A 19,556-nucleotide genomic window follows, 5' to 3' on the forward strand; every position below is an offset into this window, starting at 1 on the left:
GGCCAGTCCTGAACATGCCCAGCTCCAGCTCTGACATCACCATGTCTCTGACCAGGGCCGAGAGGACCATCATCATGTCCATGTGGGGCAAGATCTCTGCACAGGCAGATATCATCGGTACCGAGACCCTGGAGAGGTGAGTGCCAGACAGGCCGGGATGGGGCCAGGTAGGTGACAATGTGGGGTTAGTGAGGACAGGGGACAGTGGGGAGGGAACAGTGAGGAGGAGAAAGAGAGGGAGGATCAGTGAGTTTGAGTAGAGGCAAGTGGATGGGGAGGGAGCTGAGGACTGTGTTTCTCAATGGGACCCAGCACACAGGTCTCCACAAATATCTGTTGAATGAATGAAGGAACGAAAGAATGACAGAGATGAGGCAGTGAGGCTGAGATAGTGCCATGCTATACTGGAGCCTGGGGCAACAGGATCCAATACTGATTCTGTCTTTATTTAAAATATTGCTTTAAAATATGATTTACCCTGACTGCTGGATTTTCTGGCGCCGCTTAAGTGTTGCACCCAGTGAAGGGTCCTACTGGCCTCACCAAGTCCTGCTCTGCTCCCACCCCGCAGGCTCTTCGCCAGCTACCCCCAGACCAAGACCTACTTCCCACACTTCGACCTGCACCCTGGCTCTGCGCACCTGCGCTCCCACGGCTCCAAGGTGGTGGCCGCAGTGGGAGACGCGGTCAAGAACATTGACAACATCGCCAGCGCCCTGTCCAAGCTGAGCGAGCTGCACGCCTACATCCTGCGCGTGGACCCTGTCAACTTCAAGGTGAGCGTGGGGACAGGGGTCCTGGCTGGTCAGGACAGAGGCCAGGCCGGGATGCGGATGCGAGGAGGGCAGGGTCTCTGCGAGAGGGGCTCCGTTCCCCGACCCGAAGAACCCCAGCCCCCTCCAGCCCCGCGCTGAGCAGCCCTCCCGCCCCCAGCTCCTGTCCCACTGTCTGCTGGTCACGGTGGCCTCGCACTTCCCCGCGGACTTCACGGCCGACGCCCACGCCGCCTGGGACAAGTTCCTGTCCGTTGTGTCCAGCGTCCTGACCGAGAAATACCGCTGAGTGCAGCCGAGGGGCCCCGGAGGACAGGCTGCGACCCCTCCGCTGCTCTATGGGGCCTCCCTCCTCCCCCTCCTTCTGGGCGAGCCGCCAATAAAGGAATGAACCTACTCCTCGCCTCTGTGGTCACTGGGGCCCCTGAGGGGAGGAGGGCGGGAGAGGGGGAAGGGTGGACCTCAGGGTCTCCTGGGGGCTGCAGGAATCCTTTGCACTGACCCCAGGGTTCTCAGAGGGCAAAGGTCAGCACCCTAAGAATGAAGGGCACTTGAGATTCAGGCGGGTGGCAGAAAGGGCACCTCAGTATTTACTTCTGGGTCAGTACCAGAGCCCACCTGGCCCCTATGTCCCTCCCCGGGGCCCACCGTATTACCCTTTCTTCTTCCTCTGGAATTTTTACTATTTCCTCGCTTGAGAACCAGGAAGAAAGGAGCAATGAAGGTGTTCATTCATTCATTCACTCATTCATTCACCACCCTTTCATTCGATGGCCCATTGCTTCTTCCATAAACAAACATTTATTGGCATCTAAGACACCCAAGCATTTTTGTAGACCAGCAATTTTCAACCCATGTGCCGCAACCGTTTTTAACACATGCAATACCTATTTAGTCAGGGGCACTGACCTCTTTTCCCTTAAATTGTCAAATTTAAAAATGACAACAGCCAACACAATAGCCATCCAGTGTGAATGAATCAAAATTATACCTTCTTTTTGTCAGATCAGCAAAAACTATATTTTTTGGTGTGCTGCGGAATTTTAGTTATTAGTTTACGTGTGCCATGAGGTGAAAAAGGTTGAAAATCATTGTTCTAGGCTATGAATACAGCAGCTAAAATCAGCAAAACTCCCTGCCCCATGGAGCTGACAATCTAATGGGGGATACAGACATGATATACAGTCTGATCACAGTTCACAGGAATAAAAAAGGAAAAGATGCCTGGCCAGTGTGGCTCAGAGGTTGCAGGTTGACCTATGAACCAGGAGGTCACAGTTCAATTCCCAGTCAGGGCACATGCCTGGGTTTTGGGCTGGATCCTCAGTGTGGGGCATGCAGGAGGCAGCCGATCAATTCTCTCTCATCATTGATGTTTCTATCTCTCTCTCCCTCTCCCTTCCTCTCTGAAATCAATAAAAATGTATTTTAAAAAATAATCTATGGAAGGATAAAATAGAAAAGATTACAAATGATTGAACCTGTGGGAATGAAGAGGAAGGATTGGGAGGGGGAAAGTCCTACAGTTTTAATCTTTGAATCATGTAAATATTTTACATCATCAAAAATATAATTAAAAGGAGCAAAAAATGAGAACACCAAAATTGAAAACCAACTTAAAAGAACCTCTGTAAGAATACAGTAATATAGCCCTAACGGGTTTGGTTCAGTGGATAGAGCGTCAGCCAGGTTCGATTCTGGTCAAGGGCATGTACCCTGGTTGTGGGCACATCCCCAGTGGGGCGTGTGCAGGAGGCAGCTGATCGATGTTTCTCTCTCATCGATGTTTCTAACTCTCTATCCCTCTCCCTTCCTCTCTGTAAAAAAAATCAATAAAATATTTTTAAAAGAATACAGTAATATAATCATCAGAAGGAAAGAATTATTACAAATGACTTCTGAACACAGTACCTTGGCTGTGACCAAATGAATAGCAAAAAATAAATAAATAAATAAATCCTAGCATTCCCTCAGTAGTTTATTGGTCATAATAACACAGATATTGTAATTTCATAAACTTTTATTTGAAATATTTTCAAAATATCAAAAAAAAACCCGGCAAGAATAAGGTAAAGATGGAGAAATGGTGACTGCTAGTTATTATAGGTTTTTTGAGGGGCGATGAAAATATTCTAAAATTGATTGTATTGATGGTTGGACATATGAATATATTAAAACCATTGGATTATATGCTTTAAGTGGGTGAATTGTATGGTATGTGAATTATTTCTCAATACATTTGTAAAATAAAATAAGACAAAACATTCCCAAATACTCTTCATTGAGATTCCTGATTTTAACATTTGCCTTCACTTTGTCTTTCTTTCTGAGCCATTTGAGTGTAGGATGCAGACATGGTTTCTCTTTAATACCCTTAAATATCTTGTGAATTTCCTAAAACCAACAAGATCACTTGCCTGTATAGCCTGAAAACAACCACCAAAATCAGGAGATTACCACTGATCCAAACCCATTAAGGCACAGATCCCATGCACATGTTGTCCTTCCCAGTCACATCCTTTACCCACCCAGGATCACACTTGCCATTCAGTCTGGCTCTTCAGTCTTTCCTTGAACGAGAGTACATGCCACTTAGTTTGTAGAATGTTCCTCTGAGTTTTTCTGATGTGTCCTCATGAAGATTTAGGTGATGCATTTTGGCAGGAACATCACAGAAGTGGCACTGTCCATGTCGATGCCTCTCATAGGGCACAGGCTATTGACTTGTCTCTTTACTGGTCATATTCACTTTGACCAGTTAAAATGGTGTCTGCCAGGTTTCTCCACTGCAAAGTTAATTAATAAGTATTTTATGCTTTTTCATTAATGAATAATACATTTTTATGGGTGAAGCTTTGAGACTGTGTATACATCCTATTCTTTTTATTGAATTTATTGGGGTGACGTTGATTAATAAAATTATATAGGTTTCAGGAGTACAATTCTATAAAACATCATCTGCATATTGTATTTTGTGTTCACCACATGTCTAATAAAGGAGAAGTCCAGTATCCTTTCATCACCATTTATCCTTAGACCCTCCTCTACCTCCCTTCACCCCCTTTTTCCTCTGGTAATCACCTTACTGTTGTTGTCTGTGCCTATGAGTTTGGGTTGTGTGTTTTTTGTTTTTCTTAATTCCTTCACCTTTTTCACCCAGCCCTCTGACAGCTGTCAGTCTGTTCTCTATGAATCTGTTTCTATTTTGTGTGTGGTTTTATTTTGTTCATTAGATTCCACATATGAGTGAAATCATATGGTACGTAACTTTCTCTGACTGGATTATTTCACTCAGCATAATGCTCTCCAGGTCCATCTATACTGCCCAAAGGGTAAGATTTCCTTCTTTGTATGGCTGAGTGATATTCCATTGTGTAAAGTGTACCACAGCTTTTTATCCACCATCTACTGATGGGCACTTGGGCTGCTTCCAAATCTTGGCTGTTGTAAGTAACACTGCAATAGGGGTGCATATATTCTTTCCAATTAGTGTTTTGGGTTCCTTCAGATACCATCTGTTCTTTATATAATTTCACCCACTGTCTTAGCATCCATGAATGGTTCTTGCCTACATCAATTGTTACTGTGATGGTTGCCCGGTGCAATTCTCCATCATCTGTTCTATACTTATTAGTAGGCGTTCTACTGAAAGGAAAAGCTTTTCCTTCTCCATTTTTAATTTATACCATATTAACTCGGTTCCCATTTTATTCAGTGGGTTATAATCTATTACCAATCATTCTTTATTTTGATTTTAAAACTGTCCCAGGTTTGGACAGTGGGAGTCCCTTCAAACTGGCTACTCTGTGTCCTTTGACATATCCCCATCATCCTTGAGTACACTCTTAATTTCTTCTATAAGAAGCTCTAGGCTCCTCATGTACTTTCGCTGCACCAGCATGAAATTAGCCATTTCTCCACATAGTTCTGTTTCCTCCTAGTGGAGAAGGATGTTTGCAAAGCAAGAGCTGGGAGTGGGGTGTGTTCATTGCTATCGGAATGTTATTCCTGCTCGTCTTTGTGGACAGAACTAAGAGATATATTTTTATACACACATACACATGAATAAATATACACACATGTATCTATTCTGTATATGCTAAGTATATTAGAGGCCATGACCTCATACCAGCATCTCTAATTACAGTCCAATATCACATGGCTTATCCTGTCTTCTCCCTTTCCGTGTTCACGCCTCCCCTCTGCGGTAGTGAGAAGCCTGGCTCCCATTGCTCTCAAAACACTTACTTATTTGCTCAATTCCCACGCATATTACCAATATCCCAATGGAGCCAACTTTGATTTCATAATTTTGAGACTATGCTATCTAAGAGTTGCAAATATAAAACCCATGCAAAAGCATATGACTTAAAACGTCTTTAATTTAAAAAACGTCTCATATCATTGTAAACGAATGTTTTAAAGGTCAGTGAAGACAGGGGACAGTGCGGAGGGCCAGTGAGCTCAGAGGTTCTCTGGGGAAGGTCAGTGAGCTGGGGAGGAGACCTGCACAGACATCTGCCCCTGGCTCCCTGGGGCCTGCGCAGGACAGGCACCTGGAGGAGCGCGAAGTTTCTTCTGAGGCCTGAAGTCTGTGACCCTGAGCAAACCGTGGTCAAAAGAGGCTTCTCTGAAGAGCCTTCCTGGGATGCCGCTGGAGAGAGCATTGTTTCCGGCAGAAGGTGAAGTGGGAAGCCTGGTCAAGTCTGGAAGGAGGCCCCTCGGGTGACAGGAGGTGAAAGGGGCGGGATGCCAAGGCAGTGGGGGAAGGGCTGGCAGTGCAGACCCAGTTGGAAGCCAGGAGACCAGGCAGGAGCTGCTGTGGTCTGGAACAGGCCAGGTGGGGTAGTGGGAGGGGCGCGTGGGGCTTCTAGCTAAGGAGGGTGGAGCTTGGGTGGGAGACTTCAGGCTGGGGGAGAAGTGGGACCTGCGGGCTTGCCAGGCCTGTGGCAGGGTTAAACTTGGATTCTTCCAGCTCAGAGCAGAGGGGAGGGGGGGAGAGGGGCAGCCCCTCTTCCTGAGCTCACGTCCCGCCCCCCATCCGCAGGCTCTTCGCCAGCTACCCCCAGACCAAGACCTACTCCCCACACTTCGACCCGCACCCTGGCTCTGCGCACCTGCGCTCCCACGGCTCCAAGGTGGTGGCCGCAGTGGGCGACGCGGTCAAGAACATTGACAACATCGCCAGCGCCCTGTCCAAGCTGAGCGAGCTGCACGCCTTCATTCTGCGCGTGGACCCTGTCAACTTCAAGGTGAGCGCAGGGGTGGGGTCCCAGCCGCGTCGGGACAGAGGCTGGGTCGGAGTTCGAGGAGGGAAGGGTCTCCAAGAAACGGGCTCCGTTCCCCCACCCGAAGAACCCCAGCCCCCCTCCCGCCCCTAGCTCCTGTCCCACTGTCTGCTGGCCACGGTGGCCTCGCACTTCCCCGCGGACTTCACGGCCGACGCCCACGCCGCCTGGGACCAGTTCCTGTCCGTTGTGTCCAGCGTCCTGACCGAGAAATACCGCTGAGTGCAGCCCCGAGGACAGGCTGCGACCTCTGTTTGACCTCTGAGCCCTCCCACGGTTCGTCCCCTTACTCCCCAGTAAACGCATGAGGATGGAATGAGCTGGGTCCCGCGTGCTCAGTACCGGGAGGGGGGGGGGGGGGAAGGAGGAAACAAAGCGAGGGGAGCGTCACTCCGGGGCTGGAGGCCACTCTCGGGGCGCTTTGGGGCGGTCCTTGCGCCTACGGACCGCAGGGGAGCAGGCGGGAGAGAGCCCCGCACCGCAGGCACGCCCCCGCTGGTTTCTCTGGGCGCGTCGGCGCCTCGTGCGGGCTTTACAAATCGCCCGGAGACGAAGCCTCCCGCGGCGTGATGGTTGTGCGGGAGGACTCTGGGGACTTTTCTTCACAACCTGTCATACCGCCCGCGCTGCCTGCCGGCACCCCTGACGCGGCTCCCTTCCCGGCCCTCGGGGAAAAGGGGGTTCCCTGCCCCCCGCTCTTTCTCCGGATCCGTCCACGGACTCCCTTCTGGCGCCCGAAGCAGGAACTTTGCCCGCAGGGAAGTCACTGCAGACCGCGCTGCAGTCTGCAGTGTAGGCACCACGCCCAGCGCCGTCCGTGCCGGTAACCCTGGGACCTCCGGCCGCGGCCTGAGGGTCTGGGCTGCCGAAGACTCCGGGCGCAGGCCGAGGGTCCCCGCGCTCCCGCGGCGCTGGGGCCCATCACAGCGGGCGGGGCGCCCCGCGGCGGAGGAGGGCGGGTGCTGCTATAAGGAGCCCGGGCGGCGGCCGGCGCCCCAGAGCACGCCACGCCCGCACCATGCTCAGCGCTCTGGAGCGCGCCCACATCGAGCAGGTCTGGGACCTGATCGCAGGACACGAAGCGCCGTTCGGGGCGGAGCTGCTACTCAGGTGGGTAGGGGGTGAGTCTCCAGGGCGCAGGGAGGTGGAGACAGGGGTGTCAGGCCTCAGGGGGGGCGCGTAGGAGAGACGGGGGTCTCTAGGGGTCTGGGCGGTGCAGGAGCTGCAGGACCCCTCGCTGCCCGCTGTCCCCACTGACCTGCTCCCGCAGGCTCTTCACCGTGTACCCCAGCACCAAGCTCTACTTCAAGCACCTGGGCGCCTTCCCTGACGAGGTGCAGCTGCTGAGCCACGGGCAGCGAATGCTCCAGGCGGTGGGCGTGGCGGTGCAGCACCTGGACAACCTGCGCGCGGCGCTGAGCCCGCTCGCCGACCTGCACGCGCACGTGCTACGCGTGGACCCCGCCAACTTCCCGGTGAGGCAGCCCGGGCCGCAGGGGGTTCGCGTGAAGCTGAGGACGGGGGGGTTCCGGAAGGACCCGGAGCGGGCGGGCACCCTTTCACCCGCCCCTTCTCCCGCAGCTGCTGATCCAGTGTTTCCAGGTGGTGCTGGCCGCCCACCTGCAGGACGAGTTCACGGTGGAGATGCAGGCGGCGTGGGATAAGTTCCTGACGGGCGTGGCCATAGTGATGACCGAGCAGTACCGCTGAGTCCCGCGTCCCACATGTCAATAAACACTCAAAAGGCGAGACCCTGTGCAAGTGTCGTCTTTGGGTCTCTGGGCCGACGTTTGGGGCTGGGCCAGAGGCTCCTCCCGCGGGGAACTAACTACCCGAAGCTTTGCAGACAAGGGAACGCCCGGGAGCGACCCTGGGAGCTCTCCAGACTTGGAAGGAGGACGGTTCCGGGCTGACAATCCCGGGTCTGAACAGGATATCCCAAGGCGTGAACAAAACAGTTGCCCTCCTGTGGCGGGGGCGGGTGGTGGTGGTGGTGGTGGTGAGGGGGGGCGGTGGAGGGGGCAGCGTGGGTGCTGGAATGGGGGGGAGCCTCTAAGGTTTCAGCGCGCATCTGCCACCGGAGCCGTATCATACCGTTCGCAAAGCACATCGCATTCACTCATTCATTTATTCTCCCTGCACCCCCACTTCGCCCTGGGAGCTGCCAGCATGAATCTCAGCCTCCTTTGCAGAAAGACGTAGGCACCAGGCGCAGGGGCCAAGTTCCTGGCCTGAGGTCAAACAGAATTCCGGGCCCAGGGCTCCTTGACGGTTTCCTTCCACATCCCTCCCCTCTTCCCCCCCCCCCCCCCCCCCCAACGCTCAATCAGCAGCAGCCCTCGCCCTGGGCCAAGCTAGCCCCTTGCTCTGAAACTCCTAATGGCCCCAACCGGCAGACAGAGCAGGTCTCCAACCAGGTCACACCAACCAGCTGTGATCGGAGCCTGACGCACCTGGGGGGGAGGGGGCGCGGGGACACAACCTTACTTGACTTTGCAATAAAAATAAATAAAAGAAATATTATGTTTTGCAATAATATTTGAGAACATAATACAGGGTCGGTGTCTGGCAGGAACATGACAGCCCAACCCCCACCCCCCAATCCCAGCCCCAGCGTCTCAGTCTCTATGGGTTTTCTGGACACGGCCTCCTCCCGACCCCTCACCCCAATCTCTACTCCTGCTGCTGGGAGTAGAGATTGCGCCCCACCCACAACCTTTGCGGACAGGGACCCGGGAGCGGACTCTGGTGCCCTGCAGCCTCTGAATGAGGACTGGCCAGATCTGTACGGAGGGTGGGGAGGGGATGGGGGTGGGAGCGGAGCCGGCAGACAGGTGGGTGCCAAGTCTGAGAGGGATACTGGACCCTGACAATGGCTCAGCCGAGTTCCCTTTGCTGACCGGGAGGCCTGCCCACCACTGGGAGTAGGAGGGTGTGGAGGATTCACCCTATATTATCCTTTATTGTTGGGTTGGGGAATCTCCAGCCCATGGGCCATATAAGGCCCTCGAAATCATTTGGTCTGGTCCTGCCAAGGCATTAAGGGCGAGTTCATTAAATGTTTGACCAAATATATCAGACTAATTTTTAATATATATTTTTATTGATTTCAGAGAGGAAGGGAGAGGGAGAGAGAGATAGAAACATCAGTGATGAGAGAGAATCATTGATCCGCTGCCTCCTGCACATCCCCCACTGGGGATCCAGCTTGCAACTCAGGCATGTGCCCTTGACTGGAAACAAACTTGGGACCCTTCAGTCCGCAGGCCGAGGCTCTATCCACTGAACCAAACCGGCTAGGGCCAGACTAATTTTTTTTTTGAGGGGGGGCCAGACCAATTTTTAAGTTGATAATTTTGTGTGGCCCGCCAATGATGTTATAAGTGTCCACATGGCCCTTGGCAGAAAATAGGTTCCCCACCCCAAGCTGTGGGTACTGGGCAAAACCTGGTGCGAAGGCAGCATGTTTCACTCCAGAAAAACGGCTCCCCTTCCGCAGAGGCAGACAGACACCTGGAAGCTTAGCCGCCCCGGCCCCACGCGGGTGCACGGGGGTCGGGCGGCTCCGGAACCTGTGCGGGAGCCGGACCTCTGGAGCGGCAGTGGAGGGTGCCCGGAAGAACCGGAACTCGGCCGGCTGGGGACCCCGCGGGTGAGGGTGGCCTGGACGCCCCGCCCGCTCCCTCCGTCCAGACTGTGCCCTCGGCCCCGCCTCCTGGAATCCGTCAGCCAATGAGCGCGGCCGCGGCGGGCGTGCCCCTTGCGCCCCGGGCATAAAAGTTCCTCGCACTCCCCGCCCGCCACCCTTCTGGTCCTCGCACAGACTCAGAAAGAAGCAACCATGGTGCTGTCTCCCGCTGACAAGAGCAACGTCAAGGCCGCCTGGGACAAGGTGGGCGGCAATGCTGCCGACTATGGCGCAGAGGCCCTGGAGAGGTGAGGACCTCCTTTGCCAGCTTCCAGCCCGACCCCCGGCGCCCGCCCCGGCCCACCGGCCCGCCAGCAGCGCCCGCATCCCAGGCTCTCAGGGTCCAGAGCGCGGACCTGCCCCAGAGGCCAGCCAGTGCCTTCACCCGAATTCCAGGCCCATGACCCTGCCCTGCACCCCCCCACCCCACCCCACGCCACCCCCGCCTCCGCCCGCCTCTCACCCTCCTCTCCTCGCAGGATGTTCCTGAGCTTCCCCACCACCAAGACCTACTTCCCCCACTTCGACCTGTCCCACGGCTCTGCCCAGGTCAAAGGCCACGGCAAGAAGGTTGGCGAAGCCCTGGGTAACGCCGTGGCCCACATGGACGACCTGCCTGGCGCCCTGTCCGCCCTGAGCGACCTGCACGCCTACAAGCTGCGTGTGGACCCCGTCAACTTCAAGGTGAGCTCGGGCGCCGGGCCGCAGAGAGCTGGGCCGAGCGCTCCCGTGGGTTCCAGAAGGTGGCGCGGCGCGGCGCGGGGCGGCCTCGCCCTAGCGCCCCCTTATTCCGCCTCTCCCCACAGCTGCTCAGCCACTGCCTGCTGGTGACCCTGGCATGCCACAACCCCGCCGAGTTCACCCCTGCCGTCCACGCCTCCCTGGACAAGTTCCTGGCCTCCGTGAGCACCGTGCTGGTCTCCAAGTACCGTTAAGCTGGAGCCGCGGCCAGGCCATCCCTGCCCTGGGGCGGCGCCCCGTGGCGCTCCTCCGCCCGCACATCCCGATCTTTGAATAAAGTCTGAGTGGGCTGCAGCCTGTGTGGCCTTTGTTCTCTGTGCCCGGACGCGCCAGGGGTGAGGGTGGTTCTCCTTGCTTCGGACCGAGGGCCTCTCCGCAGCAGGCCCAGAGAGGGAAGGGGAGGGAGGAAGAGGGAAGGGATTAAGGTTGGCACTTCCAGGAACGCGCTGAGCCACGCTTTGGTCCTAGGAGGTGCCAGACTTCCAAGGGTCCCCTGTGGGGCAGAGGTGGGGAGTGTAAGAACTGCAGCCCACTTTGAAGTGTCTCTCTCTGATCACGGTAAAACAGACTATGGAGATCAAAATAAAGCAAAGCAAAACCACCAAACTCCCCAAATACGCCTCTCCTGGAGCAAAGGCAGGTGCTAGACAACTTCTATGGGACTCGCACCTCCTTCCCACCAGAGGGGAGGTGGGCTGGAATGGGGATCAAAGTCCCAAGCACCCCTCCTGGGTCACACAAACCCTCTGCAGTCAGGTGGCAGGTGGCCTGGGAAGCAGACAGGGCAGGAGTTGCCTGCCGCACTCAAGGCGCACGCACTCGGGGGAGCCCTTCAGCAGAGTCCTCGCTCCCTTGTTCTGCACTTCACGAGGCACATTAATAGCTCAGTGTTCCCAGCCCTGTGTCCCCCAGCTCATCGCCTCCCCACACCACCCCGCCACGGTCTCCATTCTGTAGCTGGAGGCTCCTGGGGTCTCCCAGCTGATCTGTGGAACTGTGAGCAATACTGTGGTTAGGTAGTCCCAAGTGCTGAAGTCCTGACTCCACACCCACCTGCCTCTGCAGCCACCCGAGGGACACCATCTCAGCCCAGTGCCCCAGCCCAGCCCCAATCTCTAGGGCAGCACACAATGCTGGATGAAAGTTTGGGGAAAGTGACAAACCCCTTGCGCACCACTTTTTGGGGGGACACAGAACTCTGAATAGCTGAGGAGTTTGCTTCCCCCCTCCACCATACACATTTCCTTGGCCTCACAGTCCAACTAAGTTTTATTTTTTTAAATATATTTTTATTGATTTCAGAGAGGAAGGGAGAGGGAGAGAGAGAAACATCAATGATGACAATCATTGATCGGCTACCTCCTGCACGCCCCCCAGTGGGGATCGAGCCTGCAACCCAAGCATGTGCCCTAGACCAGAATTGAACCTGGGATCCTTCAGTCCACAGGCTGAGGTTTTTTTTGTTTTGTTTTGTTTTTGTTTTTGTTTTTGTTTTCACAGGCTGAGGTTTTATCCACTGAGCCAAACCAGCTAGGGCCCAACTCACTTTTATTTAAAAGGAAAAAACAATTAAGAAATAAGTTAAAATCCACTTATGTTTTCACACACACGCACATACCCTTTTTGTGTTATTCAAATGAGAGAGTGTCCCTCTGCCCTGCTGCCCCCCCTCCCCCCCTGCTGCAGAAGCCCAAGTGAAGAGTTTGGGACTAAGCCCACTGGCTCCTATCCTGTGCTGAGGGAACACAGCTACATTTACAACTACACTTTTTTTTGTCAAAAATATCATCCTAACATAGATATTTGTCTGCAACCTGCTCTTCTCTCTCAACCTTGTCTTCTCTACATCTCTTCTGGCTAGTTTATTCAATTGTGTCATTTTCAGCCAAGTATTGGTTATTTCTATATTTTTGTTAATTTCCTTTGTCAATTGTTCTTTTAAACCATTTTTTCCTTATTTATATGTGGGAGCTCTCCCCATATGAGAAGTGTAAGCTATAGACTGAGATATGTCCTCTAAGTCTTGCCTTAAAAGGGCTCAGGGAGGGCAGGAGGATTGGAGCAAGATGCAGAAGGAGGGGTTTGTCCCAGGCCGGCTGAAGAATGGAGTTTGGTGCTTCTTAGCCCCCAGGGTCTTATCCCTTTTGTTCTTCAGAGCCAGGATTGGGCCTGAGGCTGTGGACAGAATCAGGAAAAGAGTGAAGAGTAGTAGGAAGGGAAAATGGAATGAAGTGGGGAAAGGGTCCAGGAGGAACAAAATGATAAGAGCAGGCTCAGAGGCAGAGCCCAAGGGAGCATTGCTGAGGCTTGCCTAAACTGCTTTCTTCTCTCTCCAAGTCAGTTTAACCATCAAGTCCTCCTGGACACACAGGGCAAGTCTTGAGTGAAGGTCCTAGGGGAGGGATGGGGGCAGTGAAGGTCCTTGGACTGAAGGAAACCCATCCAACCCACCCCCCAAAGCTAAGTCTTCCTCCAAGCTCCCAAGAAAGGGCATATTAGTGTTTTCTCACTCCCTTTCTCTTCACCCAATTCTCATGTTTAACCTCATCAGGAACTCCCTCCCACCAACTAGACCAAGGGACCATCATTTGTCACCAGTAAGGGGACTGCACCAGCCTGAATTTCTGCCCTTTCTCATTGCTTCTCCAGAAGTCCCTCCCTTCCCCATCCTGCAGAGTCTGGCCAGCTTCTTCCTACCCACCTCCATTCTAAAGCCACAGAGGCCCTCACTCCCCATACAAGCCATGGCGGGCGGGGGGGGGGGGGGGACTCCCCTTCCACCCTACACGACCTAATACTTACTCATCCTCTAGTCTCACTTCCTCAAGGAAGCCCACCATGACCCTCAGACTAACCCAAATACCCTTGAATGTCTCACCCACTCCCTTCATACTTCCTTAGGGCTTAATAAGGTTTGAGACTGTATGTCCTTGTGTGATGATCTGATGACTGTCCATGTCCCTAGCTAGGCTGAAAGCTCAGCTCTTGTTAAGCAGCAACTTGATCAATTCAACCACTATTTACCTAGTAAGTCTTGTGTCAGGCACAATTTGGGGGACAGGTGGGGGTGCTGTCATGGTGAACCAGAACCATTGGGTCAGGCATGGAGAGAGACAGTCCTTCACAGGGATCCTGAACAGGGGAGGCCACCAGGACCACCGCCCTGGGAGAAGAAGCTGCAGCCAGGGCCTCCCGCCCCAGGCGTGGGAACCATGCTCCTCAGTATTTGTTTCTCCCCGGTTGGTGGTCAATGACAATGATTATTTGTCGGGGGGGGGGGGGGGGGGATGGGGGCTGGAAGAATCAAGACTGAAGGGAAGCAGGAAGGATTCCAGGCAGGAATTCTTGACAACATGTGAGCAACGACCTCTTTGTGCACGTGTCTGTCTTTCTGTCCTGGACTAGGCAGGCCTTTCTTCCGTCCGCACTCAATAGCCCATTCATCACCGATTCTGCCCACGTTAAACACGCCCAGCGTGTACCAAGCCTAGGTCCAGGGCGGGTCCTCAGGTGAGAGCAACCTGGGGCTAAGGAAGCTCAGAGACCCCAAAGGGTGTCATGAGCTCACGTAATGGAAGAGCCAGCATCGACCCACCTCTGCAAACCGTCCCCCACCAGCTAGGGAGCGATGATGCTACTTCCGGGGGAGCTGGATGCAGTGGTTCAGAATAAACGCATCCTGCCAGGGAGAAATATCCTGTCCCAGGACACTGGGCGCCTCGTAGATTCGGTGCAGGGCGCCCCCTGCCGTGCTGGCCAAGCAGCGCATCCCCGGCTCCCATCCAGCCAATGAGCGCGGCCGCGGCGGGCGTGCCCCTTGCGCCCCGGGCATAAAAGTTCCTCGCACTCCCCGCCCGCCACCCTTCTGGTCCTCGCACAGACTCAGAAAGAAGCAACCATGGTGCTGTCTCCCGCTGACAAGAGCAACGTCAAGGCCGCCTGGGACAAGGTGGGCGGCAATGCTGCCGACTATGGCGCAGAGGCCCTGGAGAGGTGAGGACCGCCTTTGCCTGCTTCCACTCCGACCCCCGGCGCCCGCCCCCGCCCGCCGGCCTGCCAGCAGCGCCCGCATCCCAGGCTCTCAGCGCCCGCATCCCAGGCTCTCAGCGCCCGCATCCCTTCACCCGAATCCCAGGCCCATGACCCTGCCCTGCACCCCCCACCCCACCCCCGCCTCCGCCCGCCTCTCACCCTCCTCTCCTCGCAGGATGTTCCTGAGCTTCCCCACCACCAAGACCTACTTCCCCCACTTCGACCTGTCCCACGGCTCTGCCCAGGTCAAAGGCCACGGCAAGAAGGTTGGCGAAGCCCTGGGTAACGCCGTGGCCCACATGGACGACCTGCCTGGCGCCCTGTCCGCCCTGAGCGACCTGCACGCCTACAAGCTGCGTGTGGACCCCGTCAACTTCAAGGTGAGCTCGGGCGCCGGGCCGCAGAGAGCTGGGCCGAGCGCTCCCGTGGGTTCCAGAAGGTGGCGCGGCGCGGCGCGGGGCGGCCTCGCCCTAGCGCCCCCTTATTCCGCCTCTCCCCACAGCTGCTCAGCCACTGCCTGCTGGTGACCCTGGCATGCCACAACCCCGCCGAGTTCACCCCTGCCGTCCACGCCTCCCTGGACAAGTTCCTGGCCTCCGTGAGCACCGTGCTGGTCTCCAAGTACCGTTAAGCTGGAGCCGCGGCCAGGCCATCCCTGCCCGGGGGCGGCGCCCCGTGGCGCTCCTCCGCCCGCACATCCTGATCTTTGAATAAAGTCTGAGTGGGCTGCAGCCTGTGTGGCCTTTGTTCTCTGTGCCCGGACGCGCCAGGGGTGAGGGTGGTTCTCCTTGCTGCGGACCGCGGGCCTCTCCGCAGCAGGCCCAGAGAGGGAAGGGGAGAAAAGGGCAGAGGCGGGAATGGAACCAGTCCTGCTGTCACTTCCTGGGATCCACTGAGCAACCCTCCACTCTCACCCTGGAGTGTTTGCTGCCTTTCATTCTGGAGCTTTCGCTATTCAACGGGAGTTTACTCAATTCGCTTTCCATGTTTACATTCTGCAGCGTTTACATTCAGAATGGGTGGGTCTCCAGCCCCGGACCTCTAAGCCAGTGATGGGCAACCTTTTGAGCTTGGTGTGTCAAACTTGGCAAAAAAACTGAGCATAACTCGGGTAGTGTGTCACTTTCAGGAAAAAACATTATTTCACAAATGTTTCATCCTCAGGAGCAGCAAATATTTCATCCTCGGCATGCGGCCGCCTCAGCGGCCGCATGTCATCAGAAATGGCTACACGTGTCAGTGCTGACACGCGTCATAGGTTCGCCATCACTGCTCTAAGCTCTCCCACGGCTCCTCCCAGAGTTAGACAGTGGGGAAGACACCTCCGTCACACTCTTTCAGGGACTAACTGAGCGCTCCTCTCTCCATCACGTGCCTCCCAAATACATGCACATCTAGATGAATCTGGATTTGAGCAGTGCAATTGCAGATGCCAGGCAATTTCCTGCAGGCACCCTTTTCTCCTGGGTCCACCTCCAGGATGCTCACTCTATATTCACTGATGTCCTGGAGCCACCACAGGCCTGGAGGCCGGGTGTTGGGGCCCAGCTGGGCACCCACTGCAGGCTGGCCCCTCCGGTTCCCCCAGTGCTGCAGGGGAGAGGAGAACTAGGGCCAAGGAGCCTGCACTCTGATGTGCCTCCTCCCCACCGAGCAGGTCTCTAATGCTGCAGCCTCAGAGTGAGGGCTTGTGGGTCTGGTCCTGGCTGCTGTCCAGTCCCAAGCTTCCAACCGAAAGCAGTGCCCTTTCTTCCCTGGGTTCAAGCGTGGTCCTTGGGGGGGGGGGGAAATGAAAAAGAGTGGTCCTTGAAAAATAAGACAGCGGGTCCCCTGCCTCAGTTTGTGATGTGTTTAGCACAGCTGGCAACACAGTCTGAGCTCGCAGTAAGAGGCGGTGTTCCTTATTTTATTATTAGGAAAAAATGAAGGAACAACCCAAACATTCATCAACCAATAGACCAACAAAATGCGATACGATAAAATGTTGTTCAGCGATAAAAAGCAAAGGCGTCTAGATACATAATACAAGGTGGGTAAACCTTGAAAGTGTGCTAGGTGAAAGGAGCCAGACACCAAAGCCCATACACTGCATGACTCTATTGATATGAAATATCCAGAACAGGCAAACCCACAGGGCCAGAGCACAGGTTGGTAGTTGGCAGGGGCTAGAGCAGGAAGGTTACGGAATGACTGCGAATGGATACAGAGTTTCTATTTGGGATGATGAAAAAGTTCTGGAATGGGATAATGGTAATGTTTGTACAACAGTGTGAATGTAATTAAGGACACCAAATTGTCTACTTTAAAATGACTAAGATGACAAATTTTATGTTACATGAATTTTACCACCTCCACCACCACAACTACGAAAGGAGTGGTGCCACATAGGCATTAGCTATTATTACCACACACCCTAGACACTCAATAAATGTTCACTGTCCCGAAAGGGATGCCTGCTATAAATGAAGCATTTACCATTTCTTACCCATTTAATTCACACAACAACCTTGGGAAGGAGAAGTTATATTCTCTCTATACAATAAATGATAAAACAGACTAAGGGAGGTGTCCTAATAGACTTGGAAGGTACAATAAGCTGACATGCAATGCTAAACTCTATGCTAAAAAGTTGTGTTACCTGATAGTAATATGTATTAAGTATTAGTTTCCATACAATAAACACTACAAACACGGGGGCCTCCGGGTCCAGAGCGATTGGAAAGGTCCCAGGTCAGAGCAGATGGAGATTGGACGCTACCGGATCCCTCTGGACCAGACTCTGCAGCGTGGCGCCCCCTAGAGGCCACGGGGACCTGCTGGCCGTTTGGCGCAGGCGCAGCCATCGCCTTAGCCGGCTCTGGGGGCCCGCGGCTACACGATGGCGCTGGCGGCGGCGGACCAGGCTGCGGTGCGCGCTCTATGGAGAAAACTGAATAACAACGTGGGCGTCTACACCACGGAGGCCCTGGAGAGGTGCGGACAGGCCCTACCTAGCGCCCCCCGGGCTCACCTGCCTTCCTGCTCGCCCAGGGGATGGATCCCTGCCCTCCCGATGCCCTCCTCCCCAAGCCCCGACTCCAGGGGCGCACCTCACTAGCCATTCCTCCCAAAGGACCTTCCTGGCCTTCCCCTCCACCAAGACATACTTCGCCCACCTGGACCTGAGCCCCGGCTCCGCCCAGGTCAAAGCCCACGGCCAGAAGGTGGCTGACGCGCTGACCCTGGCCGTGGACCACCTGGACGACCTGCCCCGTGCCCTGTCGGCTCTGAGCGACCTGCACGCGCACAAGCTGCAAGTGAACCCGGCCAACTTCAAGGTGAGCAAGTGTGGTGGGGGCTGGGCCCTCTCGCCAGGAGGGGGAGGAGTTCACAAGGAAGGATGTGGGGGACAGATGGACCACGGTGGGGACGACTCCATCCCTCCGCAGCTACTGGGCCACTGCCTGCTCGTGACCCTCGCCCGGCACTACCCCGGAGACTTCAGCCCCGCCCTGCATGCCTCACTAGTCAAGTTTCTGAGCCACGTGGTTTTGGCGCTGGCCTCCAGCTATCGCTAAACTAGGGGTGGGTGATAGCGGGACCCCCCAGCCTTCTCTTCTTGCGACTGTTCAGTGTTTTGAGTAAAGTCCCTGAAAGAAAGCCTCACCCTGCGTGCGCTCATGTGTTCCCTGGGGGTGCGCGCCAGGGTCCTGATGGGGTTTGGGAAGGTGCTGCCCTCCCACCGAAGGAAAGAAAGGTGGGGATCTGAAGAGGCCTGAGCTGCACATCCAGCCGTGTTCAGATCAGGGCGCCCCTGGACCGCGTTTGCTGGACGCCCTGGGTGGCTGAGGGGGAGATTCAGGTCATCTCACCCTCGGCAGCCTGAGACGTTTCGTACATCGGGTCCCAAATGCCATATTGTAAACCTCCACCCACCATGCCCTTGGCTGCAGCCACTTTAAAGCAGGCCAAAGGCTTCCGCCCCTCGGGAGTATGTCGGGGGTCATGGGCTTGCCCTAGCTGACCAGGCCTGGCCCCTTCCCAGAGCTACTCGCTTCTGGGCACTCCACACAAACCTAGGTACGCGGGACCTCGTCCCTCACTCACCTAGAATTGAGGGCGGGGTACCTGGTGGCGGGGCACAGCCCCAGAGAAAATTAGGGAATGGCGCCCTCTGCTGGTGCGGATAGGACTTACACAGAACCCAACTTGCACAACAGTATACCACGGCTCTAAACGGGTTTTTGTGGACTTTGGGGATCTAGGAGGCTTGGGGTGAAGCCCCCATTTGCCAGACTCTGGACCTGGTGGAAGGAGGTCGTCCTGCCCCAGCACCCAGTAACTTAGGGGAAGCTGGACCAGAGTCCTGCCTACATCCACACTTCTAAGGAGACAGAGATCAGAACTGCTTTCTTTAAAAATTTTTTCCTCATTAAACCAACCATGGTCACTGTAGAAACTTAAGAAAATGCAGTAACTACTCCACTTACTGTACATTCTTATGTATCCTAGTGGGTCGAGCACATCTATTATTCCTTCAATTCCCATTTGACACTGGGAAAACTATGTGTGAACAAATGGAGGACATGGGAGTCAGATACAAGAGCTTACTTGTGACACACACACATTTGACAAACCACACACAAACAGATATAAACACACAATGGCAGAACAGCCCCATCCAGAAATGTAACAAGGTAATATTTAATATATAGTTCCAGGGACATTTAGAGATTTTTTTTAAAGAAATAATATCCTCAAAGTGACAATGGAAAAACTGGGCACATTGGACTATATAAAGAGAAAAATATTCGATATGGAGAGAGAAAAATATAAGCAAAGTTAAAAGAGAAACTGGAAGAAAAATATTTGCTACAAACAGCAGAAAAAAAGGTTATTACCACATCAATAATGAGAGAAAATCGTTGATCGGCTGCCTCCTGCACGTCCCTAGTAGGGATCAAGGCCACAACTCAGGCATGTGCCCTGACCAGGAATTGAACCGTGACCTCCTGGTTCACAGATTGACGCTCAACCACTGAGCCATGCCAGCTG

At 54.6% G+C, this 19,556-nt stretch overlaps 6 protein-coding genes across 7 annotated transcripts; all 6 read left to right on the top strand.

Moving 5' to 3' along the window:
• Positions 1-41: 41 nt before the first annotated feature.
• On the top strand, positions 42-1,062 carry HBZ (hemoglobin subunit zeta; the record flags this gene model as incomplete). The annotated part of the gene is made up of 3 exons (XM_079780681.1): positions 42-136; positions 572-776; positions 934-1,062. The coding sequence occupies 3 exons, from the start codon at positions 42-44 to the stop codon at positions 1,060-1,062; spliced, it is 429 nt and encodes a 142-aa protein (XP_079636807.1).
• Positions 1,063-2,848: 1,786 nt separating this feature from the next.
• Positions 2,849-6,283, top strand: LOC307110231 (hemoglobin subunit zeta-like; the record flags this gene model as incomplete). The annotated part of the gene is made up of 3 exons (XM_079789213.1): positions 2,849-2,859; positions 5,821-6,025; positions 6,155-6,283. The coding sequence occupies 3 exons, from the start codon at positions 2,849-2,851 to the stop codon at positions 6,281-6,283; spliced, it is 345 nt and encodes a 114-aa protein (XP_079645339.1).
• Positions 6,284-7,070: 787 nt separating this feature from the next.
• HBM (hemoglobin subunit mu) lies at positions 7,071-7,793 on the top strand. Of its 2 annotated transcripts, none has more exons than XM_079800125.1 (3): positions 7,071-7,171; positions 7,332-7,536; positions 7,643-7,793. In XM_079800125.1, the coding sequence occupies exons 1-3, from the start codon at positions 7,080-7,082 to the stop codon at positions 7,769-7,771; spliced, it is 426 nt and encodes a 141-aa protein (XP_079656251.1). In that variant the 5' UTR covers positions 7,071-7,079; the 3' UTR covers positions 7,772-7,793. The 2 variants fall into 2 exon arrangements, with proteins under 2 accessions (XP_079656251.1, XP_079656252.1); XM_079800126.1 differs by having other exon boundaries at positions 7,664-7,778.
• Positions 7,794-9,845: 2,052 nt separating this feature from the next.
• On the top strand, positions 9,846-10,784 carry LOC307105201 (hemoglobin subunit alpha). The gene is made up of 3 exons (XM_079780789.1): positions 9,846-9,997; positions 10,229-10,433; positions 10,556-10,784. Exons 1-3 carry the CDS (start codon positions 9,903-9,905, stop codon positions 10,682-10,684), a joined length of 429 nt encoding a protein of 142 aa, XP_079636915.1. The 5' UTR covers positions 9,846-9,902; the 3' UTR covers positions 10,685-10,784.
• Positions 10,785-14,331: 3,547 nt separating this feature from the next.
• LOC307105197 (hemoglobin subunit alpha) lies at positions 14,332-15,253 on the top strand. The gene is made up of 3 exons (XM_079780769.1): positions 14,332-14,483; positions 14,698-14,902; positions 15,025-15,253. The coding sequence occupies exons 1-3, from the start codon at positions 14,389-14,391 to the stop codon at positions 15,151-15,153; spliced, it is 429 nt and encodes a 142-aa protein (XP_079636895.1). The 5' UTR covers positions 14,332-14,388; the 3' UTR covers positions 15,154-15,253.
• Positions 15,254-17,171: 1,918 nt separating this feature from the next.
• On the top strand, positions 17,172-18,079 carry HBQ1 (hemoglobin subunit theta 1; the record flags this gene model as incomplete). Its single annotated transcript, XM_079780276.1, has 3 exons — positions 17,172-17,495; positions 17,635-17,839; positions 17,951-18,079. Exons 1-3 carry the CDS (start codon positions 17,401-17,403, stop codon positions 18,077-18,079), a joined length of 429 nt encoding a protein of 142 aa, XP_079636402.1. The 5' UTR covers positions 17,172-17,400.
• Positions 18,080-19,556: the final 1,477 nt, after the last annotated feature.

This window comes from Cnephaeus nilssonii (assembly GCF_951640355.1).
Source record: "Cnephaeus nilssonii genome assembly, chromosome: 2".
NCBI lineage: Eukaryota > Metazoa > Chordata > Mammalia > Chiroptera > Vespertilionidae > Cnephaeus > Cnephaeus nilssonii.

Excerpts from the sequence above, each read along its gene's own strand:
- LOC307105201 (XM_079780789.1), top strand. The coding sequence starts at position 9,903 with ATGGTGCTGTCTCCCGCTGACAAGAGCAACGTCAAGGCCGCCTGGGAC. Across the intron at positions 9,998-10,228 it reads GGCGCAGAGGCCCTGGAGAG|GATGTTCCTGAGCTTCCCCA; the intron begins GTGAGGACCTCC and ends CTCTCCTCGCAG. Across the intron at positions 10,434-10,555 it reads TGGACCCCGTCAACTTCAAG|CTGCTCAGCCACTGCCTGCT; the intron begins GTGAGCTCGGGC and ends CTCTCCCCACAG.
- LOC307105197 (XM_079780769.1), top strand. The coding sequence starts at position 14,389 with ATGGTGCTGTCTCCCGCTGACAAGAGCAACGTCAAGGCCGCCTGGGAC. Across the intron at positions 14,484-14,697 it reads GGCGCAGAGGCCCTGGAGAG|GATGTTCCTGAGCTTCCCCA; the intron begins GTGAGGACCGCC and ends CTCTCCTCGCAG. Across the intron at positions 14,903-15,024 it reads TGGACCCCGTCAACTTCAAG|CTGCTCAGCCACTGCCTGCT; the intron begins GTGAGCTCGGGC and ends CTCTCCCCACAG.
- HBM (XM_079800125.1), top strand. The coding sequence starts at position 7,080 with ATGCTCAGCGCTCTGGAGCGCGCCCACATCGAGCAGGTCTGGGACCTG. Across the intron at positions 7,172-7,331 it reads GGGGCGGAGCTGCTACTCAG|GCTCTTCACCGTGTACCCCA; the intron begins GTGGGTAGGGGG and ends CTGCTCCCGCAG. Across the intron at positions 7,537-7,642 it reads TGGACCCCGCCAACTTCCCG|CTGCTGATCCAGTGTTTCCA; the intron begins GTGAGGCAGCCC and ends CTTCTCCCGCAG.